This window comes from Manacus vitellinus, unplaced genomic scaffold (assembly GCF_001715985.3).
Source record: "Manacus vitellinus isolate BGI_N305 unplaced genomic scaffold, ASM171598v3 scaffold_21_pilon, whole genome shotgun sequence".
Taxonomy (NCBI): Eukaryota; Metazoa; Chordata; class Aves; order Passeriformes; family Pipridae; genus Manacus; species Manacus vitellinus.
The window spans coordinates 4946388-4972338 of record NW_021939546.1 but is presented as its reverse complement, the minus strand read 5'-3'; the positions used below and the strand labels follow the sequence as shown (position 1 = coordinate 4972338).

The following is a 25951-nucleotide window of genomic DNA, read 5'->3' as shown; positions in this document are numbered from 1 at the left end:
ATACTGCCTTCAAAAGTGGTCTGGTTTTTTCTTTCTTTTTTTTTTTTTTTTAAACAGATGGTTAAATATTTGCTAATGCAGTTCAATTTTATCACAGCTCTTTCTGTGTTTATCTTTCCTCTCCCGAGCAGTTAAGTGGGAGATAACGGGAATCCCATTCAGTTCCTTCTGTTGCTGCAATATCTGAAGAGCTGCACTTCCAAAGGAGAAGTGGGTGGGCCACTCTGAATGAAATTTAAGATGTATTTGCTGTTCTTGCAGAGTATCAGGCTGCAGTAGAACATGTAGGGAGTGTACATAGTCTTGGCAGGACCTTGATTTGTCCATAAACTGCAACAGGTATTTAGGAAATTGCTCTTCTGGACTGTTGCTTTACTTCTAATGTAGCCAAAAGCCTCATGAAAAGGTGGGTTTTGGAATAGTTTCTGTTACTGGGTTGAATCCTTCTTCCAATAATACACTTTATTTACTCCTGAGAGCAAGAATGTTTGGAGTTTTTCAAGAATAGTTGAAATATTTGAAGCAACTTAATTGCCTTGCCAGAAGAAATTGGTTAACTGAACCATCAGTAGCTTTTTTGCCCAATTTATTAATAAAAACATTGTTTTCCAGCATTCTGTTTAGATGCAGTGGGGACCATATATTGAAGTATTTATGTAAAATAGGAGGTAAAATCTTACCCTGCAATCAAGCAAACAGGCCTAGTTGTGGATTTCAAAGGAACTGCTGAATTTTGAGCCAACTTACATAATTTCATTTGCATACTGATGGCAGCTTAAAGGGAAAAGGGAAAGGGGGGAAAGAAATGAGTGTTAAAACAACGTGAACCCCTCAGCAGCTGCTCAAGTGCCATTTTTATGCACAGCTCGCTAAACTGAAACTGTACAAAAGAGGCTGATTTACAGTGTAAATTCAGGCCGAGCACAATCCAATTGGAGCTCACTCGAGCCCTGGTTTGATGTGAGATTCAAAGCCCCTGCAAATTTATTTTATCTCCTCCACTTGCTGATCTCCTGCCCGTAAATCCTGTTGAAGGAGAATAAAAATGAGCGCGGCCTGATGGGAATTGAGTGTGTGAAGTTCAAAGCAGTTTGTACATCAGAGCCAACGTCAATCACATGAACATCTTGCGAGCCAGGCAGGGAGCGGGTTCTCCATGGGGAAGAGATCAAAGTGGGAGTCGCAGCTCTGTTTGCTCCCTCGGGATGCGCCTTCGATCGGGTCTTCATTAAAGCGAATCCAGAAGGAAGGGCTTGGAGAGAGGCAGGGAAAAGGGGGATGGGGTGAGCAGGCCTGGCTTGGAAGTGAATTTCAGCCAATGTCTTCTGCTTGGGTTTAAATAAGTACAAAATTATATATAAATGCAAGGGTTTGTTGCGTTTTCATTGGGAAGGATTCTGGAGGAGTTCCCAAGTGTTGGATGTGGTGTTCTCACCTAGAACATTTTGGGCCAAATCTCAGAGAAGACCTTGGTCAGCCATCGCTGTTTTCATCCACCTTGTAGTCGTGCTCCTTGCAAAAGTGGTGGACGCTGGTAAAATTTAGGGAGACACTGGTAAAAAATGAGGGAAGACACTGGTAAAAATTTACGGAGACATTGGTAAAAATGAGGGAAGACACTGGCAGAAATTTAGGGAAACACTGGTAAAAATTAAGGGAGACGCTGGTAAAAGTTTAGGGAGACAGTGATAAAAATTTAGGCAAACAGTGGTAAAAATTAAGACAGACAGGTGAAAAATGAGGGAAGACACTGGTAAAAATTGTCTCTGAGCAGAGAAAGGGTGCTGAGCAATGCTTTTCTTCAAATATTAAAATACATAAATTTATGGGCTTTTTAACTTCTTCCAAAGCTAGTGATGGGAAGGTTTGTATGGTTTGAAATTAGCGTGGAAAATGTGCAAGGTATGAATATGTTGTAAAGGTAAAATCGGTAGTTACAGCCAAAAATATAAACATTTGCTGTAAGTGCAACTTGGCAGTGCTGGGGCTTTAGTTTTAATTGTGGCTTTAATGGGGAAGATGCTCAAATATATTATTCTGAATTAAAACAATTTAGAAGCACCCAAAAGAAAAACATGGAAAATTCTCCAAAGTAATTAAAATGATGGCAAATATTACAATGTAAGCTTACCACAGTGCTGCCTCTGCCCAGTTCCTGGTCTTGTTTTTCTAAGGATGTGCACTTGTGATGGGAACTGATCTCCTCTCAAGGTCCAGTGGCAGTTTAAAAATACACTTCATTGCAAGGTGCAAAAAGTCAATTTTAAGGCAAACTGCACCTGAAAAGAGGTTTGAAGTAGATATCCCACCTTAGCTCAGTCTGGAGCAGCCCTTGCTCTTGGATGACAGGTCTGTCTGAGGGCTAGTCTTTAATTTATGTGGCTTAAAACAATTCTTCATATTTTATTTATACCACTTTCTCATTAACTGTATTTCCTTTTGCTACTCGTGTGCTGTAACAAGAAGGAGGAATGAGATGTGCTGCAATAATTTTCTACTCCCTTTTCCCAGCTCTGCTGCAGATTATTTAGGCATCCATGTCTTCATCTTCCTGAGGGGTAACACAAAACTTGCTTACTGAGAAAAGCTGAGGACTTTGTTGATTTTTGCATTAAAATGCTCCAATGAAGAAATGCAATGTAAATGGGGGGTTTATACTTAAAACTGTGATCCTCTTGGCCTGTGGTGAGGGGTTTGGGGCTGCAGGAGCTCCAATGGAAGGGAAGTTGGGGGTGATAACTTTATTTTTGCCTTCCTAGAAGGCATGGCAGAGTCAAACCTGATGATTTTGAATTCAACCCCAGTATTTACTGCCCATGCTCTGAGACGTGAATAATGTTAGTTGCTAACAAGGTATCGTGTTGCCATTGCTAATGGATTTTGATGGGAGCACTGGGACAATTTGCTTACATCCTGAAAAGTCATTATTTTTCCCTCAGAGTTTGTTCTTTAGTGTTGCTTGAAAATATTTCTTTAGCATGGAGATGTTTAATTCACAGTTTTTTTGGTTTTGCCCCAAGATAAACATGCTTTTTGTGAAACCCATCCATTATCAATCAATCTCAGGCTGGAGATTCTTTAGCCAACAAAAAATCAGCAGTTTTGCTCGCTTGGTAAGAACTGTGATTTTTTTGAAGTGGTTGCATTTTAATGGGGATGGGAAAAGCCACAACCTGGCTCTGAGCACTGCCTTCCTGCAAAATGTTGAGGCTTTTCCTCAATGGAGAGGACTTGGGAGAGCTGTCAGGGAGCAGGTGCCAATAATGTCAACAAGCAGTTCCCAGTGGAGTGATGAGCCCGTGCAGAGCTCAAAGGCATCACAGTTTGGCTGCTTTTGGTGTCTGACAGAGGATCATTCCTGGTCTCACATCCTGGGAGAGGGGGTGCTGGTCAGGAGGGTCCGTTTCTCACTCTCTCTTCCTTGCTGTGAAGAGCCAGGATAATGCAGAAGATGAAAAGGGACTATTTACAAGAGCATGCAGAACAAAGAGGAATGGCTTTAAGCTGAAGGAGGGCAGGGTTAGATGGGATATTAAGAAGTTGTTCCCTGTGAGGGTGGGGAGGCCCTGGCACAGGTTGCCCAGAGAAGCTGTGGCTGCCCCATCCCTGGGAGTGTCCAAGGCCAGGTTGGATGGGGCTTGGAGCAACCTGGGCTAGTGGAAGGTGTCCCTGCCTGTGGCGGGGGGTGGAACAAGATGAGCTTTAAAGAAGTCCTTTCCAACCCAAACTATTCTGTGATTCTTTGATTGTCCTACTCCAAAGGGGATGTTTCTTCAGGGGTCTCAGCTTGTTATCTCCTCTGTGCTGCCCTTCCCTGTACGGACATCTCTGTGTGTGCCATTGGGTGGGTTCAGCTTTGCCAGTTCCTTTCATTTATTTATTTATTGTCCATGTCTGTTGCGTGACAAACATTTCCTCAAGGCTCGTTGCTTGACACGAGGCCGAGCTGGTGTGGGGCTGCTCAGCCACGTCCCTGCAGAACGAAATGATTCTGAATTGGGCTGAAAGAAAGTCTTTTGAATTAGGAGAGGTTTAGTTTGCTTAAGAAGACTCTCTTCATGTGGTCACAACTTGAAATTTCCTTGTGGTAACCAGTTCCATCTGTCTGTGGGGTTTGTTCCTGCTAATTGTTGTTTCAAGGGGACGATTTAGAAGTGAATTGTTTTATTGTCTGTGACTACAAACCAGCCCTTACTACAAACACTCTAAGGGCAGAACTAGATAATCAGTGTCTTCCCATCCTTACCAGGCACCATATTGGTTGAAGTAGTTGGAACTCACTGGTTTTGTCTTGATGGTATTGAACAAACCCCTGCTCTGCCCAGTTTGTCTCCAAGACTTGTTTATTATCAGCTTTCACACCACAAAGGCTGGTTAGAACTCTTTGTCCAGAACAGGATGTTATGCAGACCTCAATTTGTTGTCATTTCATAGGAACAGAAAAAATGGCAGAAAAATTCTTAGTTTAGAAATAAAAAGGTTTTTTGAAGTACAAGAGTAATCACACTGTCTAATGTCATCAGAATATTCAAGGTCACAGAAATGTTATCAAATAAAATTTGCCTATGTAAATGACACAAAACTGCATTTAAGTCCTTGTAAGCTTTAGAGGTTTTCCCAGTTATAAATAACCCTTTTTATTTAAATTTTTTAAGGCATTGGTTTAATGATATTTTATAGTTTTCTTGTTAAAACTATGCACTAGAATACTTTTTGCATTAGAGTTATGAATGTATTGAATTATTTAACCAAAACAAAACTTCAGACTGTAAAATTCCTTCTGCTGTTTGGAATGTAAATCCTCAAGTTTTTGTACAGAAAACAGGTTTAAAATTGTTCTGTAGAATCCCAGACTGGTTTGGGTTGGGAGGGACCTTAATCTCATTCCACACCCTGCCATGGGCAAGGACACCTTCCACTAGACCAGGTTGCTCCAGCCTGGCCTTGAACTCTTCCGGGGATGGGGCTACCACAGTTTTTCCTGGACCCTTAAAATATACATAATGTTGGAGTTTCTGAAATACTTATTTTCATTAAAATATTAAAAATAAATGCTTCCTTTGTAAATACTGTGTAGGTTTAATAGCTAGAGTTCAGTTGGTAATCCTGTTGTTGTCTTTTCAGATTTGATGGAAATTTCAACACCAACGTTTCCAGGACCATCAGCTGTGACAGACTTTCAACCACTGTCAACAGTAGAGCCTTCAACCCTGGACGGGACTTAAATTCTGGTAAGTAGGAGACTTTGGGTTTTTTTCCTTCTGTTGTAAGGGGGTGTTTTTTTCCATTAGACTTGAACATTTCCTTGGCACAGAGAATTTGCATTGATTGCCATAGCAACAAGCTTTTATTTCCCCTTCAAACTGTCACCCTGCTCTTAATTTGAGATTTCATGATTGAAAGATGATACCTCAAGTAATGCCCTTAGTCTGAGTACTTGATAGAAATGTCATGAAGATTTGATTCCAGCCCACCATGGATAATTTTGTTGTGGTTTATGCACATTTTAGTTCTTCCTTCTTTTTTTTTTTCCAAGGCATTTTTCCTTCCTAGGCCTGTCTGCTTTGGCATCAGCAGTGTCAGCTGCTGGAGGGGCCATGCCAGGAAGTTTCTCTGATCTTCTTAGCTGAGTTCAGCTAATGTGAGGCTGCATTTGCAGTGATATGCAAAAACTACAAAATACAGGGACATCTTAAAATATTTCCTTTCTTTGTCTTGTCAGGGTGTTTCTTGACACATTTACAGAGTTAGAAATATGCTTAGACTCAAAATACCTATGACTTATCCCTGAAAAATTCAGCCTTTGGTCCTCTGGTGCAGCAAGGTTTGCTTTTTTTGCATCTTAATCAGCCTGGATTAATACAGGGATTTGAGTTGGTTTTAGTCATACTTTTGTCCAGCCTTTTCATCTTACTTTTCAACTTTTTATGGTGCCTAAGGGCTGTAAATTAGAGAACACTAATAGACTTTGGTTGTGGATTTAATTTTGGGAGGTTTTGTCTGTTAATTGTTGGGGGGGAAGTAATGCAGACTTGGGATGTTTTTATTTTATTTTAATTTTCATGCGTCTTTTGGAATAAACTTGACTGATGAAGTGGCAGAGCTGCCATTCCACCCTCACCAAGCACAGAGCATTTACATATTTTGCAACAAATTGGGTGAAAAAAACCCAAAATTTTATAACCTCCCTTACTGTGTCCCTTCTTATAGCTTTGCTTTTTGGATTTTTAATGAAATGTAAAAAGAAGTAAAAACCAAAAGCAAAATGAACAGATTCTTTTCCATCCCACCCACTGAATTCCACATCTTGGATGCAGGTGCTGGCCAGGCTGATTTCCTGACATGCATCTCATCCCCATGATTTGTGTGGTGTTTTCCACCCTAAAGACAGGCAGTCTTTGTTCACTCACTGTGATTTGCTGGGCTTTGTTTTACCCATCTCTTAATTAAAAAAACAAACCCAAACAACTTATTAAAATAATGTATAAAATCCCATGCAGTGATTAATCAAAATAATATCTGAAAGCAAGTTTACAGGCACTGTTGTAAAAGCAAAGCATTGAATGAATCACTTAATGTTTTTTATTAAATAAAAATCTTTTTCTACTGCAGGAGATGGATGTAAAAAAAATATTCAAGAAATATTTCTTATTTTTGAGTGGTGAAAAACAAATAAGTCACAGTTTCCTGTAACCATTTTTTACATTTCTGGTTTGAATTCTTACATAAATAGAGTATGTATTTAAGTTTCTTGCTGTCCTGGCTCTACAGTGAGACTCAAGTGCCTCCTCTTCCCTTGCCTCTGGCTTGAAAGCTTCCTGATGAAAGGAGAAGCTTCAAAAAATGGCATTGGCAGGAAAGGGCAACAGAAGAGAAGAGGGAATTGGAGGGAGAGTAAGAACAGGGAAGTGCTTCAGGATTTATTGACAGCAGACTTTCCTCCAGCTTTACTGTTACAGAAACACAGCCCTGGGGGGAGATTTTTATTAGTGAGAAAATGCCTGGGATGGAAGGAGTGGATTGATGCAGAAAAATGAGATGGAAACAGGGTTTTTTGAGAAACCAAAGTTGATCCTGGGTACACACTCAGTGAAATGAGAAGTGAAGTTTTCTGTAGGTGAGGTTCAATACCCTTAGGCCTCATCTCCTTATTGAAGGTGTTTGAAAGTCCGTGACATCATCACAGAGTCACAGACTGGTTTGGGTTGGGAGGGATCCTAAAGCTGATTCCACCCCTTGCCATGGACAGGGACACCTTCCACTAGCCCAGGTTGCTCTAAGCCCTGTCCAGCCTGACCGTGGACGCTACCACAGCCACTGCTGTGGTTGATGACAGTTCCCACCTTCCCTTCCCTGCTCCTCTGTTGAGAACATCTCAACCACGTGAGCTCCCCCAGCCTGTCCCAGAGCAGGGACTGGTGTGGCTTCAGAGGCAGCTGCTGCCAGGAGAGTCAAGCAGAATGAAGCTGGTGTGGAGCTGGACATTGCCCATATCCGGAGCACTGTCCCTGTGTGACTGCAGAAATATTTGGGGTTTGGGATAAACTGGATGTGGGAAGGTTTCGGGAAGTGAGGTTCAGTGTTTGTTTTGTGGGTCAAGGATATTTTGTTGGTTGTATCTGTAGCTCTTGCTTATGTAGCCATGGGCCAGGACCTGCTGTGCCAAAATATCAGTCTCTTCCCAAAGGAATTCTTGGTCTGAGATAACAGTTGGTTTGGGGCACACTGTGGATATAAACAGATGGGGGGGGCAGTTTTGGTTAGAAGGATGGAGTGCTGTCAGTGCAGCAGCATCCTCACAACTGGGGAGATGTTGCTAGGTTAGAAATGCTTTCAAAAGTACTTACTTAGTGTCATCTATCTCTTGAAACTCTTAATTTTATCTTAATTCATCAGTGCCCCAGTTCTGTGGAACCACTTACCTTTCAGGGTCCACTTGGGGCAGAGCCCTGGGTCTACACAGGACCTGTTTCTCAATAAATCTGTCAACATACACACATTAAACTAAAACAACCTTTGAAAGAAAATTACAATTAAACAGGAAAGAAGTTCCTCTAATCCCATATTTTTCTTTCTTCTCTTTAAAGTGTCGGCATGCAGAGCTGGTGAGGAATATTTTTATGCTCTAAAAAACCCAAGAGTTGTGGCACATCTGGGTGTTTTTATTGTGTATTTTTTCTCCTGCCTTGCTTCGCTTGTTTTGACTTAGAGGCAGGATGGGAAGCCACAACTTCCCCAAAATGATATCATACAGTCCTTCCCACTGGATGCAGCGTGGTGGGGAGGACCCCACATGCATCATCTCCTAAAGAAGGGGTTTGAAATCCTTCTGCTCCTCCAGCCCAGAAACAGAAGCTGCCATACTCTTCTCTAGCTTTCTTACAGTTTCCAAACCAGCCTGGCCTGCCCATCATCCAGGTTGTCTTCCTGAATGAGCTGATCACTTCATTCTTACTTCCTGAATGAGTTGATCACTTCATTCTTAACGGGAAAGAAAAAATTCCCAGGAGTCTCTCTCTCTTCCCACACAAGTTTTGCAGTTTAAATAATCCAGCCTCTAAAAAGCTCTGGGCAAAACATAAATTTAAACCCTGCTCTGCTCAACCTCCACCTCAATTCTTGAAATGTTAATCTTGGCTCACCCTGTGCTCACTGTAAGAAAGTGGGAGCAGAGTGGTGAAGTTGTAGGTGTTGGAAGGGAATGGAATTTGCACCGCAGACTCTGGGCAAGCCACAGGAGCAGAGCCTGGGAGAGCCCTTGGTGAGGACAGCAACCCCCAATTCTAGTCTGAACACTGTGTTAAGAAGGGTGAGTGGAGTTTATGAAACTTTCCAAGATCATTTTTTTTGCAGCACTGTTGTATTTATTATAATAAAAAGAAAATAAACACTTGTGGGTCTCTTCCAGCTCAGAATATTCTGTGACTTGGATTAATTTTAGGGAAGGGACAGAGAAGGAAGAAATAGATATATCTCTTTTCAACCTTTAAAAAATGCTTTTAACACTGTTTTTTCTTTATATTAGGTAGCTTTTTTTTTTAATGTCTCAGAAAGGTTTTATCTTGGTTTAAGTTCTACATTCGGATTACTTTTAGCCATTACAACAAAGTAGATAAGGGGAAAGTCTTTATTCTTCAGATGGAATCACAGGCTTTGGTTAGTTAAAGAGATCTGGGATGAATAGTCCTTTATTTATTAAGGGACAAAATCTTACCCAGAGCCCCAGTGTATTATGTTATCAGATTCCTTTGGAGTCTTTTTCTTTTTGAATGAACAAGAAACCAGTAAATCTTTCTCCTTCTCATCCTTAAGAGTGCTGATAGGTCTGTTCCAAGCCAGGCAGCTTCAGCAGTGTGCTCCTCCCCAGCAATATGCAGAGATGGCACCAAGTTGCCCAATAAATTTTGTCTGTGTTTTATTTGAGGTGTTGATCATTTAAAATCTTAGAATCATAAAATACCCAGAGATGGAAGGGATCCATAGGGATCATTGACTCCAGAACAAGCAAAGCCTTGGTCATGTTCCTTATATTGCTGTACTTAAAACTGATTTTGGGTGAGTTAAAATAGCTGGGAGGTTTTTGAGCAGAGGAGTTAATACCCTTCTTCCAAACCCTTTTAATCAAGGAATCTGGTCTCATTCCTTAAAATGAAAGGTTTTTTTACTACTTTTCCCTTCAGAGCTCCTAAGAATTGAGCTGGGCTCTGTCCTGGCTCATGCCATCAGCAGAATGTTAATTGTGTTCGAGCTGCAGAGCTTTTATTTCTGGTGAAAACATACGAGCTGGAATAAGGTTTGACTCGGAAAATCCTGGATGAGATTTGTAGGTCTGGAGAGTTAGAGAATGTCTTTACTTGTACAATAAACTGTTGTTTCTGGGGAGCACTGAAGTATGTTCATGATGATGGTTTTTAATGGAGATACTTGTCAGAGGAGAATGGACAATTAAACTTTCCTGGTTTTTGTGGGATGAGAACCGTGGGGTCAGCAGCTCATCAAATGTAATGCTGAAGAGGAGGGCTCTAAGAAACTCTTTTATAATGAGCAATTATGTTCAGTAGTTCCCTTTTTTTTTCCCCTGACTGTTTGTGCTGTTCTTTGAAGATTAATTAGTTAATGATTTGACTGTGCTTTGAAGATGTAAAGTGGTATCTAGAAGTGCTAAGTGTTATCATATCGCATTCCCTTTGAAGTTTTATAAACTCTATCACACAGAGCTTTCTTCCTAAAAGTCCTTTTCGCCTTGTGAGATATTTATAATTAGAGAGAATGATCTTTTCAACTGCTGTCATGTTAATACTTTCCAACTTTTCCAGTCTGCAGCAGGATTTGGGGTCAGATAGTGCTGCATTGGAAGTGGAGGGGACAGGTTTCTGAGTGACTTGGCAATGCCAGCTTATGGGCAGTCTGTATCCAGAACTGAGGAATTCCACTAAGATTTCTGTGTTTATAATGCTGGGACTCCTGGGTTCCTCCAGGTGGTGTGAGGTCAAGGCTGGGTCTTTATTTAGTGGTGATGCTTCACTTTAGAAAAGCAAAATGATCGTATGTGCTCAGTAATACAAAATCACAGAGTCATAACCACAGAATCCCAGACAGGTTTACGTTGGGAGGGACCTTAAAACTCATCTCATTCCCCCCCCTGCCATGGGCAGGGACACCTTCCACTAGCCCAGGTTGCTCCAAGCCCTGTTCAGCCTGGCCTTGGACACTTCCAGGGATGGGGCAGCCACAGCTTCTCTGGGCAACCTGTGCCAGGGCCTCACCACCCTCACAGCCAACAATTCCTTCCCAATATCTCACCTAACCCTGCCCTCTGGCAGTGGGAAGCCATTCCCCCTTGTTCTGTCCCTGCAGGCCCTTGTCCAAAGTCCCTCTCCAGCTTTCTTGGAGCCCCTTTAGGCACTGGAAGGGGCTCTAAGGTCCCCCTGGAGCCTTCTCTTCTCCAGGTGAACACCCCCAGCTCTCCCAACCTGTCTCCAGAGCAGAGGGGCTTCAACCCTTGGAGCATCTCTATGACCTCCTCTGGACTTGTTCCAATGTGTCCACATCTTTCCTGTGTTGGGGGCCCAAGATGTACTTTGGATTAGAATAGGGAGGTGGGTACCTTATCATACTTGCACAAATGAACCTGACCAGAAAATGAAAAATAAAATTACTCTTTGAGTTAAGATGAGAACTAAAGGTTTTTCAGCCATGGCTTATCTGCTGTGGTCATAGGAAAAAGAGAAAAAAGAGAAAAACAAGCAGAGTTAGGATAAAATTGGTGGTCTCTGGGGAGGGTGTTACTGAACTAACATACTCAGTGAAGGAAATATGAGCAGAACTGTGTGAAAAGGTAGAACAGCAGAGAGAGGCACTAAGGCTATAAAGAGTTTGAGTTTCAAATCCAGTTGTTTTATGGGGAAAATGAACACTTTTAAATCCAGATACTGTCGTGGGGAAATAATACAGATTGTGGCCTTGTGGGAATGACAAGTTTATCTTTAATATAGCAAGGATTAAAAAAAAACCCTAAACCTCTTAAATTATAAACTCCTTTATTTTAATACTGTTGGTAAAATTCCACTGGACAAGTTATTTCATCCAGGTTTTAACTGAGTGTTCACGTGTCAGATTCGAAAATACATTTTTCAAGTTCTGTAACTCATAACAAAAACTTAAATGCCAGAAATTCAGCCTCTTTATATAAAAACAACTGCCAGACTTCACCTCTAGAACTATGAAATCGTGGTGGCTGGACATAAAAAGGAGAATTTAAATGGTTTATAGTCTCATGGCCCTCCTGCCTGCAAGGCATTGCCATCCTGTGAACCAGCAGTTCAGACGAAAACAGGATGAGTGCTTTTAGGGGGGAAAAGTGGAGAGGAATCTCTGCTAGTCCTTGGTCTATCAAGGCACAAAATTCTTCAAAGCCACGCTCAAGTGAAGCTGCATTTTTGCACAGAACCCTACAGTCCCAGCCCAGGACTTCCACTGGGACTTGTAGGCACTGTGGGAATACAAAATTACTGTGGCAAAGAGGAGTGGGGAAACCCCAAGACAGTGGTTTTTCCAGGGCAATTCCCCTGAGCTGAATGTGGTGAGAACATCGTGGCCACAGCCAGTCTGGGAAACTTGAGTAAGTGCTAAACTGTTAGGGGTATTGAACTGAGACTGTACTCAGTGTGGATATTTTGTTGTAGAGTGTCTGGCTAAGGTTTGAAATGTGCCCTGCAGTCATTTCCAACCCAAATATTGGCATATTTGATAATGCAAGAGATCCAGGAGATGAAACTGGCCTATTTTCAGTGTAAGTCCCAAGGGGAATGCTCAGCAAAAGGTGAAGCGCTGGAAATCAGAGCCCCCCTCTGCCAGTTCTCTAGTTCTGTAATCAAAGAACATGAGAGGAGAAGTGGCAAGGAAATATTTTTTTTAAATGCATTTGAAGCTGATGGGATGATGATCCACTTTAACTGTTAGCTTAAAACTAAAAAATTCAAACATTTAGGCTTTATTTTCAGTTTGCTGCAAGCAGAGATGGTATTTTGCCCTGAGTGGAATATAATCCTGTTACTGCCGTGGTGGGAGAGGGTTTGTGCCTCCCATGCTAATGACTTCCCATTCCCTCTCTCCTGGATGTGTTTTTCCTTTTGTTTTAAGGGACTCAGCAAACCTAGTATCACTGGTGATCCTATGGGATGAACACCAATCCCTTCATGTCTCCAGATTGGCAGGGAGAGCAGACAAGGTCCATGCTCCAGGTGGCAGCTGGGACATTCCCATCACATTATGAGGCAGAAATCCCAGTGCCCATGGGATTTATTCCCTGAAAATGGCAGGGGAGTGGAACAAGATGGTCTTTATGGTCCTTCCCAACCCAAACCATTCTGGAATTTTCTGCCACCTCTGCCCCAAGTGATTCAAATGTGACTGACCCCATCTGGGCTGCAAGTGCTTGGGATTTTCGCAGTATCTGAACACTCTGTTGGCCTCATTTGGTGTATTAATTATTATCTTTTTAAGTTCTTAGTGCATGTGGTCTTGGCCCTGGGGTAGGTGCCTTATTTTGTTGTTGGGTTTGATGGTGTTTTGTGTTTTTACTAATCCAGTCAGTTTTGTCATATTACTAATATGTATTTTTTAATTGCTTTTATTGATTGTGTTGATTGGTGCTTCCTCAGAGATTATTTTAATAAGAAAGCACATTTTAAAGGTAATGAACGTGGCCTATAAACTATAGGAGTGTTTGAGATCTCCACCCTGTGGTTGTATTCTGAGCTTGGTTTCTACTTGACTGCACAACTTGGGAACATTTTTGCTAAGTGTCCATGTAGACGTTTTCAAACAGAACTCAGAATATATAATGTCAACAGGTTGGATTATGTTTTGGAGCTATTTCAGTATAAAGAACACATGATTTTTTTTAACATTAGGGCGGGGTTTTTTTCAGGGAAACTATATTGACAATGTATTTATCATTACATGTAGATGTAGGTATTTACACATGTTATGTATAATGGCCCTAATCTCTTCCTTCCTTGCGCTGGCCTTCTTGGAACACAGTTAAACTGCAGAGATTCAGGAACTGTCATCACATATTAAGCAAAATCTGTCAAATCCAGTGTTTAGTTTCCAAAAGCCTTTAACTGTTTGCAAATTGGATATGATGCTTTATCAGTCCTCAAGTAGAGCAACTTTTATTCCACGTTGTGATCCTGATTATCCTTTTCCAAGCACATACAAGAGAGGCCAGGAATAACAATAACAATACCTTCAAGTTTTGCCTTTGTCACTCTACTTAGTTTTTAATTTTTTCTCTCCAACCTCCAGTTCTTGCAGATAACCTGAAGTCTAACCCAGGAATTAAATGGCAGTATTTCAGCTCAGAAGAAGGGATTTTCACTGTTTTCCCAGCACACAAGTTCCGGTGCAAAGGCAATTACGAACACCGCAGCAGGTACGGTCTGTCTCCTTCCAATTTCCTGGGAAAAGCACTCAAATTGGATTCCTCAGGCACTGATTTCATTCCAGCATTGTGCTTTGCCAAGTTGACAACATTCATGAGTAACTTCTAATGGAGTCCCTTGGGTTTTCTTAGGTTTGTTTTTTAAAGCGCAAGTTTTCACTTCTAAGAAACTTTGAAGTAAAATAAAATTACGTACAGGTTCCTCACCTCTCCCAAATCAAATAAGCTGTAAATAGCAGTGACTTGGAAAATGTAGGTCAGCCTGTAGGGAAAATTTGACTTATATTTGACTCATACTTGACCCCTGATAATAAAGTAGCGAACATGTATTCTGCTGATTTGGCAGGTGCATCGCTTTGGGGAGGGGGGTAGAAGGATGAGAGACAGGAAAAGAGCATTTTTCCAGTCTCCACCCCAGGCTCAGGTGGCACATCATGGATAGCAGGGAAGCAGCAATATTGGAAACTTCCTTTTTCTACTAAAAAAATGTCAAAAAAAGGATGGCAGGGTTTTCCTGCTTGGGGGAATACTTCTGTTCTGTACACAGGATGCCAAGCAGTTGAGGTGCAGTATTTTTCCCTAGTTTTTGCTATCAGTACCATGGGACTGATAAAGGCTCAAGGCAGGAATCTTCTGAGAAGGTGAGGTGGTTTTAGTATCTCTGGTCACACATTAGCCAATTGTACTAGTTAATCAGTCTGTGCAGAGGAAGAATCAGGACATCCAGGGACATTTCCATATCAGGAGTGCACAGAGACTAAGGAGAATTTTGGTTACATGTCAGGGTTGAGCAGTCAAATGTTTACAGATGGTATTTTTATGTGCCATCAAAACTCAAAGTGTCTGAGCTTGATCAAGTTTTCTGTGGCCTTGGAAATGTGCAATCCTTTGATGTGAGAATGGAGGTGCCCCAGTCTTGGTCAGAATTTGGACACTAAAACCATTGGTGATTTTACCCAAGTCACTTAGTGTGGGTTGTAGTTTTTCCATAGCTAAATAAGGGATATCTTTTTGGTAATATTTACTTCAGAGGGTAGTTGGGGTGAATTAATTAGTTAATGCTCCACTGCTTTGAAGATCAAAGGCCCTGTTTCAGTTCTAGGTATGAATACAGTGTAGAGCTGCAGGCTGTTTTACAGTTAAGAACTGATTTGTGCCACTTGTTTGTAGCAGTGCCTTGTCTAAAGTCTTTTGCATTTCCTTGCCTCCTAATAAGATTTCTGTGGCTGCCTTTGATATAATAAAATTTAGATCCCCAAACTCGCACTTGGCTGTAACAAGTTTTGAGTCTGGACTAAAGAGGAAAGAGGCTCATCTTTCTTTGTGAATCCTTCCTCCGTGCTGAGGATCTTCCTAATTTATTCCCGGTTGGAAGCTTGGCATGAGAGCTTGCGAACGCTTTCACACATCTCTCAATATTGAACTGGATCTGAGCACCACTTCCCTGAAAACATGGGGTTTGATGTTAGCACAGACACGTGGCAGCACCAAGAGTTTTAACTCACATTGGCCATGGGGTGTAAAACTGGACAGATCCAAGGGGCTGTGGAGCATGACCTATGTAAGAGTCATTCCAGGGTACCAGGAGAAAACCCTTCCTTGGCCAGAGGCATTCCCTTGTTACAACAAACCAAACACCCTGGGCTAATGAACTCCTCACAGTTGCACAGGTTTTTACTTGTCATGGAACCAGCACATACCCACTATTGTACTTACTTTCACGTGTGAGTGAAGTTCCCAGCACCCAGGATTTATCAGGAGGCTTTTCTTCCTTGTCAAAGCTTAATTCAAAACTTGATGTGAACTGCTGCAAACAGTGATCCCAAACACTGCTGCTGCTTCAGCAAAATTGCTTATTCCTGGCTGAAAGCACTTGCTGTGACAAAGGGAGATGGACCTCATTTAGGTTAAAAAATCAGGAAGAAATCAGGAGGGTGAGAGCGAGGGCCATTTCTGTATGTTCATGTTCTCAGTTGGTTTCCCCATAGAAGTTTTCATAAAGGCAAAAATTCCTGTTCTAATTCATTGTTTCTTCATTGTTCTTTGTTTGTTTTTTTTTTAAATTCTTGACTGTTTTCACTTTAGTGGAAATGACAAGGTGTCTGATGACAGTGGTTTGGATTGTGTTCTCCCTCAGGCCCGTCTATGTCTCGACTGTCCGCCCTCAGTCCAAGCACATCGTTGTCATCGTGGACCACGGGGCCTCTGTCACAGAGACACAGCTCCAGATTGCCAAGGATGCTGCCCAGGTCATCCTGAGCTCCATAGATGAACATGACAAGGTGAGGCTTCTCCAGGCAAGGAATCTTCCTTGGTTTCAGCCATGCTCCGAGTTCTTGGTTGTCATCCAAAATGGTGATTTTAACTCTATGTCCATGGTCTCCTTGTGTCTGTGGTCTGCCTCTGATGGGTGATGGAGACTTGAGCTCACCTCTGGAAACCTGTCTACTGCAGGGGAAATACCTGAGGATCCACAGGGTGGGAAAAAGGTGAAAAGCCACTGATCTAAGGCAAAATCTTGTATCTGAGTAATCTTTAAAGGCTCCTTCATCCCAGCAGAGACTTTAGGTAACGGTCAGTGGTGTGATACTGTGAGGAGGACCATGCTCTGAGCCTGATGACTTGTGAAGTTCTAGATTGCTTTGAGCAACTCATTTTACCTCTGAACCTGTATTTTTTTTTTTTAAATTGAAATTATTTATTCTGCTGTGATAGTGGGGTGAGCTGAAACATAATTAGGGCCAAGAAATCTGGATTTTATTTCTTACTCTGCCACAGATACTCACTTGGCAATGAAAAAGTCACTTCACCTGTACTTTTTTTCAATACAAATTACAGCCAGGGGCCTAACTGGTGCTTCTGTAGGACCACAAGAAGTCTCCAGTTTAGTTTTACTTTTAGTAATTCTCTGCTGGTGGGACCTTGATCATTCTTTCTGCTTGGGTTTTCTTTTTGGAGTAGGAAGGGAGTTTCAGTCAAATCAAGTTGAAGAACAAGTGATGATAATCTTGGCCTTAAGTCTTCTCATTAACAGTATGGGAAAATCACTTGTAACTTGTGTGCTTTTTGAGGGATTTAATATTGTAAAATAATGCTTATGGTTCAGCAGAATTAATAGCACTTAAGTGTCAAAAGTGTTTGCCTTCATACAGACAATACACTTAAGACACAGATTACTGGGTCAGTAGCTCAGTGGTTATGAAACCTGTTACACAGGTATATAATTAATGCTTAATTCTGGGACTGTCTTGCATCAGTCATAATTTATAATGAATTATTCCACTGAATTAATAAGACTGGTGTGTTATATGTATATTAATGCAAGTGTTACCACTACATGCCTTAAATTATTTACAGGATAAAAACTGATGGCAGACTTGGCTTGCTTGGATTGAAATGTTAAAACAGCAAAATGCTTTGCCTGTGAAAAGTTCTTAAGGGGGTTGTTTATTTTTTTTTTCATCTTCTCTATGCACTCCACTTTTCTCCAGGCACTCCAGGCTTTCCTGAAAATAGCTTTCTGCTGGCTTTCCTTTCAGTTATCCCTGGCTCACTCAGGCTCCTGCCCAGAACAGTGTATTAACTATTGTGTAGGAGCAGAGCCAAGCTGACTTCACCGGAGAAACAAAGAGCAAAGTCTCTTTTCCTTGAATCCACCATAAGTCTAATCCTTTTCAAATTTGACGGATTTATGCCTCAAGCATTTATTTCCTAACAATTGGGTTTTAAACCCACGGAATCTCTTCAGTTGGCTTATCATTGTGTTCTCTATATCAGTGCTTTAAGAATCCTAAAAGGAAGGTAATCCCATCGAGTCTCTTCTCTTTCAAGATCTCCGTGTTGACCGTGGCAGACACAGTCAGGACCTGCTCCCTGGATCAGTGCTATAAGACATTCCTGTCTCCTGCCACCAGTGAGACAAAGAGGAAGATGTCCACCTTCGTTAGCAGTATAAAGTCATCTGACAGCTCCACACAGCACGCTGTGGGATTCCAGAAGGCTTTCCAGTTGATTCGGAACACGAACAATGGCACAAAACTCCAAGGAAGTAAGTCCCTTGTTGTGCAATCCTGATTATTTCTGAGGCTTGCAAATATCACATTCTCACTTTGACTGAGGCCAAAGGAGTGTAGTGTGCTGAATATTAAAATAAAAAGGGGAGGGAAGCACGTGTTTTTGTTAAGTGGCATTTCCTTGATCTGGAATCCGCATGAGCTGAATGTGGCCATTCCCTTTTCATGTGTGCCACTTGCTGACTCTCTTTTCCTTTGAACTGAAATATGGAAATGCAGGATTGAATTGTCTGACAGCTGAATTATTTCCCAAATGTGTATTTTGGGGGGTCAGGGGTCATTTCTGCTTCTGCAGATTCATTTAATTATTGCTGGAACGTATGTCTATAGATAATGTGCTTAACTGGAATCCTATGGAAGTGGCCCTTTCTTCTCAGGGAAATGGGGTTTTTTTGAGGATATCAACTATGGGGTTTATTTTATGGAATACCAAGTTGTCCTGGCTAAATTTTCCTTCATCACAGAATACCCTCGTGAACTTTGTGTGCTCATTATGAGCTTTCTCCTTCCCATTCCCAAGATGGGGTTTTTCTGTGTGTTTTTTGTAATGGGGATGTGGTGAAAGATGTGGAAAAGATGGATGTGGAATTGAGTGCCACATATGCTTGCCAGGAAGCTGTGGAAGGCAAATTCTGTGCTCCAAGTGCTCCTTGGAACTGAGTAACATTAGCAGTGCCACAGTGGGGTGGGGGAAGCAGCCAGATCTCCATGGGGATAGTCAGTTTAGATCCCACAGCCTGGTGTTGTGCCTGCTCCAGTGAGTACAGATCCTTCAGTTTCCCAGAGGACACCAGCCCAGATGCTGTACAGAACAGGAGAAAGAGGAAAAGTCCAGGAATTAAAGTGCTTTGGAAAGAATGAGGAAATGCACTCCCAATCCATGTGATTTTCTTTCTGTTTGTGAAACAGTGTTTTTGCTACAGTTCAGCCAAATGCTGAACTTCAGGCCATTGGTACAGTGACACCTTTATCTCACTGGGCACTACTTTTAGCTGAAGGGTAGGGCTGGCAAGGGTAGGATTTTACCATCCTCTGGGAAAATAGTGAAAGGGGAGCAACTCTGTCAAATAAAAAATAAACAATCTGAAGCTGGCTGGGATAGGATGCCTTAGTCAGCAGGAGTTATTCCAAGAACGTCAACTGTAGAGTCTTGCAGCATCCTCCTACATATCTACATATCTCCTACATATCCCCCCATCCCTGAAAGTGTTGCCCCACTCCTGGAAGTGTCCAAGGCCAGGTTGGACAGGGCAACCTGGTCTCGTGGAAGGTGTCCCTGCCCATGGCAGGGAGTGGCACAACATGAACTCTCTCCCAGCCCTCTTCCATGTTTGTCACTGTTTATATATTATGATTAGAAGGTTTTGGCATATTCTTCATTAATGTGAAAACACACATATCAAACAATTATTCTGGGGCACAAGTACAGAAAGTTAAATGCAAATGATTTGGATTTAGGTTTTCTCTACATGTGAAAGATTGTGAAGACCTAATATGCATATAGCATGTTTCAGAATTCCTAGGGTGAGGCACAATAGGTTTGAGAAGAGGATGTTTATAAAACATGTCTCATTTTCTTGTAAATAATCTTTACATCTTTTTTAAAAAAGAAAAATAAACCCAGAAAAAAAAATATCATTCATTTGCCCGCTAATTTTCTAACATCCTGTTCCCAGAGAACAATGTGTGGGTGTGTCAGGGAAGCTGTTGAGATACAGCCTCAATCCCAAATTCACACTGGAAAAGTTAGAAGGGAACAACTAGTGTGAGATGGGAGAATTGTGCTGTTGAACACGTCTGGATTTCTTGCGTTATTCCAGTTCCTATTGCAGTCCTGCTCAGCCAACCCTCATCCCAAACTGTGAGAAAATGCTCTGCCATGAGTGCCAGCATTCCCTGAAAACTAAGTAAATGAGATGTGTGTCTGTTGCATATGTATGTGTATATATATTTAATTACATTTTATATACAATATATATATTTATATAAAATATACAAAGACATGCTATAGATAAATGCAGTAATGGTGCTCTGAATATAAGGGCCTTTTCCAGCTCTCAGAAGTGCAGTGTATCAAATAGCACAAGATGATCAACTGTGGAATGATAAGATGCCCAGTTGACTCTGGTCCCTAATGCAGACTTAGGACTGGTTTATGTTACTCCTCCTAGCAGAGCTTTGAGACTGCGGCATCATGCCTGACTGCAGATCCAATATCTATGTTGTAGCCTAGGAAACACAGCAACAATTTTCCTTAAACTCCAGGCAAAGCTGTTTTAATACCTGGCTTTTCTTTTTTTCTCTAGTTATAGCCCTTAAAAAATTAAGGTAGAAATTCCCCCAAATTAATGGCACCTCTTGTTTATATCAGAATCCAGTTCTGGCTGAAATTCTTTTGAAGTCATGACGACAAAATACGCAAGTCAAAGCATTCTTACCTATTTAAAAACCAACACAGCAAACCCACCAAAGAACCCAGATGAGACAACAAAGTTGGGATATGACCAACTAACCCAGTGCTTTGGATTATATGTGGTGCATGATCCCTACCATTAATTATATGCACAAACCACTTTTAATCCTGAGATGTATGTGATGAAACAGGTTGGGGTGTAAGCAGGGATTTGAATTGACGTGTTCAAAGGCTCTGAGGCAGGACTTTGGCCAAGAACATCCTCAGCCTGAAAAACGTGTTCCAGTTCATGTGCAAGGAGCCAGGTCACATTCCCAAGTGTTCCGCTCTAACCTACTCCATAGGAAGGCACTGGGTGAGCAGCTCCAGGCTTTAGGATTGCAGGGTGGAAGGAGAAAAGGGGGCAGGAGAGGAAAGTTGCAGGTTTTTTGCTTTTGTGAAGCTGGACTTGCACACTCCTGCCTGGTGGCAGCCAGGCTGTCCAACCTGGAGAAGAGAAGGCTCCAGGGATACCTTAGAGCCCCTTCCAGTGCCTAAAGGGGCTCCAGGAGAACTGGAGAGGGACTTTGGACAAGGGCCTGGAGGGACAGGACAAAGGGGAATGACTTTCCATTGCCAGAGGGCAGAGTTAGATGGGATATTGGGAAAAAATTCTTCCCCTGTGAGGGTGGTGAGGCCCTGGCACCAGTTGCCCAGAGAAGCTCTGGCTGCTCCACCCCTGAAAGTGTCCAAGACCAGGTTGGACGAGGCTTGGAGCAACCTGGGCTAGTGAAAGGTGTCCCTGTCCATGGCAGGGCATGGAACTGGATGATCTTTAAGGCCCCTCCCAGCCCAAACCATTCTATGACTCTAAGCCAGAAGGTGCCTGTGGGGTCTGCTCAGGAGAAACAAACCCCAGTGCTCCTGGGTGGCTGGAAGGCACCAAACCAAACAGATGTTTGGTAAGTGCTAAGAATGAAAGTTTTAATAATTAATGCTGTAATTCATAAGGCTGCTGGGTGTTTATCCACTGTAGATCGCTGTGACTCTCACACATGAAGCTGTTGGCAGTGTGTGGCTGGGAGCAGATTAAGGGCTCTTAGCACATGTCTTGCCTGAGTTAAAAACCTAATGCACTTTCTGCTGTATCTGTGATTCTCTTTTAGATACTGACATGGTCATCATTTATCTCTCAGCTGGGATTACATCAAAAGACTCCTCTGAAGATGATAAAAAAGCTACTCTACGTGTCATCAATGAAGAGAACAGTTTCCTCAATAACTCAGTCATGATTCTTACTTATGCTCTTATGAATGGTGAGAGATGGTTGTGATTTCCAGTGGATGAACATTCCCTGTCCTTGCACAGCTTGTTTATGAAGCTCATTCAAATGTAATTCCAGGCCTTATTGGGAGCAGTTTGTTATGGATTTTGGCACTTAGAATCTAGAGGCTGAATCCAGATGTTCCTACTTTGGTATATATATATGTGCCACTATATGCTTATGTATCCCAGTGCAGCTGCTCAGGATATAAAATATGGTTGCCTGAATTGTCTGGTGGCAACCAGACTGAGTTAAATTTGATAATTATTGCAACTGTAAACCTTCCTGCCACTGCCCTGGTTCCTGGTGCAGCAGAACGGAAATACTTGTGACTTCTGTTTAAGTCCTTAGCCAGGGAGCATAAATGTGACATCAGACATAATCTGAAATGCTTTAATAACCTGGGACCCAATTTAAGAGTGAAGTTAAGTATGAAAATCACATTCCCAGTAGTTTGGCATCCTGTGCTTCTTCCAGGAAAGCATTTTCAGCACAAAGGCTGTTTGTTATATTTGCACATGGACTCTAACCAAGGAAACTAAAGCTTAAGCTAATGTATGATTTGATTGTAAATTTAAATACTCATTTGAGACTCCTACGTGCAAAAGGCTTTGATTTGTGCAGGAATTGAACCTGGGACTTGTGTAAAATGCGAAACTTTAATGTTTAAGCTGAAGAACAAAGCCTGTTATCTCCAAGGGTGGGTGAGACGCTCCTGGTCCTTTCTGTGGGTGAGCCACCGGTGGAGAACAAAGAGCTGTCCTGTGGATTTATGTGGCACATAAGTCTTTGTTAAAAGATCTTTGTTTAAAGTGGGGATGTGAACAGCATGGTAAATTTTTTCACTGTGCAACAGCATGTGAGAGGCAATCTTATTTAATTTTGTGTTATCTAATTACTCTTCCTAAAACCAGTCTTTAGGCACTTTACCTTATCACTTAAATAGTGATTATGTAGTATTTTCAGTCCTACAGGATGTATAATTTTGCTTTTATTTACAGTTATTTGGAGTAAGATACAGAAGCCTTGATGGAAATTCTTTTGTCTGCTTCCTTCTGTTTCTTGCATCTGTGTTTCAGAGGGGGTGACAGGGTTGAAGGAACTGGCCTTTCTGAGGGACCTGGCAGAGCAGAACTCGGTGAAATATGGGGTGCCAGACAGAACAGCCCTTCCTGTGACCAAGGGCAGCATGATGGTCCTGAACCAGCTGAGCAATCTGGAGACCACAGTTGGGAGGTTCTACACCAACCTCCCCAACCGGATGATCGACGAGGCCGTTTTCAGTCTGCCCTTCTCGGATGAAATGGGAGATGGTGAGTGCTGACATTGGATTTGGGTATAAAAACAGAAGGGATCAGCTTCCCTTGGCTTACATATTCCCAAATAGTGTCACCAAGTGATGTGCTCAGGTGTGTTTCCAAGCCTTTTTCCAGTAGGATTTTCATCTGCAGAAGGTCTAGTTATGAAAAAAATTTTTGGATTCTCAGGGTGAAATTTGTTCTTATGTATGTGTACATACACAGCATTAGTAATTTAATTTGTGGAGAGAAATTCTTTGTATTTGAAGGAAACAGTCTTATGACATTGAAATTACATCCATCACACCCTGTACCATTGCAGGGTTCAATATTTCAGTACTTGTGTATGGCTTGGGGTCTCACAGGTAGATTTAGGGGATTGCACAAATCCCCATAGTGGAAGAGACAAAATGTTGTTACTGTTGGAGCTTCCCTTTCCTATGGAGCCATCAACATGACTTTGGAGTCACCCTTCCTGCTGGAGTTCCCTTTATTCTGTCTTTGCACCCCAAGCAGTGGCTCTTCACAACCAATTTATCATCCATTCCCTGTGTCCAGGCTGTGGAGATGGGAATGCTGGGTACTGGCTGTCACATTATGTAAGAGTGGGATGGAAACCAGCTTAGCGAATGGCACAAGGAGAGATTATTAATTATTGTCCAAAACTGGCCATCCCTAGCCCTTCCTTTAGCTCCAGCACACTTGGTCTACCCCCAGCTCTGGGCAGAGGAGGAAGCCCGAGCTGGCTGGTGCTATCATGGCATCTAATTTTCAAGTAAAAGGAAAGATCCATACCTTAAAATTAGATGCCATGATAACAAAAACTGTGTGTTCCACCACTCATCCAGTGATCTCACCACTACATCCAGTAATGGAGAGACTGAAGGTGTAGATAATTGCAGAGACTTCTGGGAGTGGACCAGCATGTCGGGGGTGACGTGTAGAAACGCAGAAATTAGACAGTTTAATTAATGCTGAGGGTTAGCCTGCACTGCAGGGTGATCCTTTTTGGGTTCAGGAGGTTCAGCAGCTCCCATGGTGCTGGCAGAGCTCCCTTGACTGTACACACCCCCAGCCATGGGTCCCACTGCCTGAGCTAATACCTGCTGAATTGCCATCCCTTTCCCTTTGGGACTGGTGCCCTTCCTGCAGCTCAGTGGAAGGTCAGAGTTTTAGGGTGTACCCCTGCTAGTTCTAGGGCAGCTCACCTGACCCTTCTCTAGCACTGCTCCAGTGCTCTGGGAAGAGATGTGACATCACAGGGATGTCTGGAAATCCATCAGTGATTTTATATTGCTTTGACAATTGAACAAATTCAGTATTTCTTCATTCAGGACTTTGTATATACTTAGTCTTGTCTTGTATTTAGGATTAGTTGAGGTTATGCTGAATAGTTTTCAAGGGCTGCTGAGTTTAGGTTCTGTTGAGTCCCAAAACAGACTTAAGACTATTCTTCTGAGTCAGAACTCCTGCTCCTTCCTGCATTTCCTGAGTTATTAAGCTGTATTGTTGCCCTCTCCCAAAGCCATATCCAAGCATAATTGAAAATTTGAGCAACCGAAGGATTAGAAATGGTGCAACAGAGAAGGTTCATCTTGCAAAGATTTCCAACTTAAAAGCTTATACATGCAAATGAATTTTATATTGGGTTGAGGGAAGAGTTGCTGAGTTTCCAAACAGCAGTGGTGTAGAAAAGAAGAGTAGTAAGGTATTGCAAAGAGTTCTTACCTCAGCCATGAGATACATCCCAAAACATTGTGTAATTATGGGTATGATTCCCAGTACAATGGTGATACTGGAATTTAGTTAAGCAGAGCAGGTTTAATATTCTGAATATGCAATTAGATGAGCAATAATTCATTCCTAGTGTTGCTTTACAAGCACAGATTCTCTTCCTTCCTCCTCCCCCTATTTTTTAAATTACTTTAAATGATGTTAAAGGAACAAAATGCCATCTTGGCTTTTCATGTAAATGCATCTTATCTGTAAGGAATCCACTTGTAATCCGCTGTCAAAGCCCCCCAAACATTAATTGTGGTGTGTGTTTTAATAAATTGATTAAATGTACTTTAGGTCACTATCAGAAACACAGAAATTAACTAATTAAGGAGAGTGATTATCAACAGCCAGACATGACAGACAACCTGCTGAGCTTCCCTGTCCATATTCCAGCAAGGAATACCACATCAAATTTAATTGTGTAACGTTTGGAAATTTTAAAGTCCCTGCTCTGTTCCCTCTAAAAATAATTAACTAGATAATATTGCTGATGGTTTTATGTTGTTTCTGTCATTCCAAGGCTTGATAATGACTGTCAGCAAACCGTGTTACTTTGGGAACCTGCTGCTGGGGATTGTTGGAGTGGATGTTAATCTTGCCTATATCTTGGAAGACGTCACCTATTACCAAGATTCCTTGGGTTCCTACACATTCCTCATTGATAATAAAGGTAATTTGGCTCAGATAATCCCTTCTAGTCCCACTGAGGTCATTAACCACTGAAAGGAAACTCTGAATCCTCATGTCTCCAAATAGTCTATAAGTAATGAATGATAATACTTATTGACAGATTAATTGTATGTTGTTGGTTAGTTTTGCCTGAGAGTTGCTGGAGACTTTAGGTGGTTTCACGACTTGAAATGTCTGTCCTGGAGTTTGATGCGGAAACACTTGATGAGATTTTCTACATGTGTGACATCCAAGTTTTTCTGTATGTGCAGGGAAGGAGGAAGAACTGGTGTATATGTGTGTTCAGCTCATTTCCTCTCATCCAACCTCATTTTATGGCTTAGTTCTTTGAGCTGTGTTTCGTTTGCAACTTCTTTGATGATAACATTGCTTGGCCACTGACATTTGTTAAATGCAAAACCTCTGTGTAGTTACTGTATATTCTTTTTTTTCCCCCCTACAAATACC

At 41.8% G+C, this 25951-nt stretch overlaps 1 protein-coding gene across 4 annotated transcripts in view; it reads left to right on the top strand.

Moving 5' to 3' along the window:
* CACHD1 (cache domain containing 1) overlaps nt 1-25951 on the top strand; it is a 90751-nt gene that overhangs the window by 41714 nt on the left and 23086 nt on the right. For all 4 annotated transcript variants that reach the window (XM_018072348.2, XM_018072349.2, XM_029959710.1 and 1 more), the window contains 7 exons: nt 5125-5231; nt 13813-13939; nt 16086-16230; nt 17780-17996; nt 21580-21729; nt 22817-23050; nt 25335-25484. In XM_018072348.2, the coding sequence (XP_017927837.1) occupies nt 5125-5231; nt 13813-13939; nt 16086-16230; nt 17780-17996; nt 21580-21729; nt 22817-23050; nt 25335-25484 (1130 nt within the window). The remainder of the gene's footprint in view (nt 1-5124; nt 5232-13812; nt 13940-16085; nt 16231-17779; nt 17997-21579; nt 21730-22816; nt 23051-25334; nt 25485-25951) is intronic.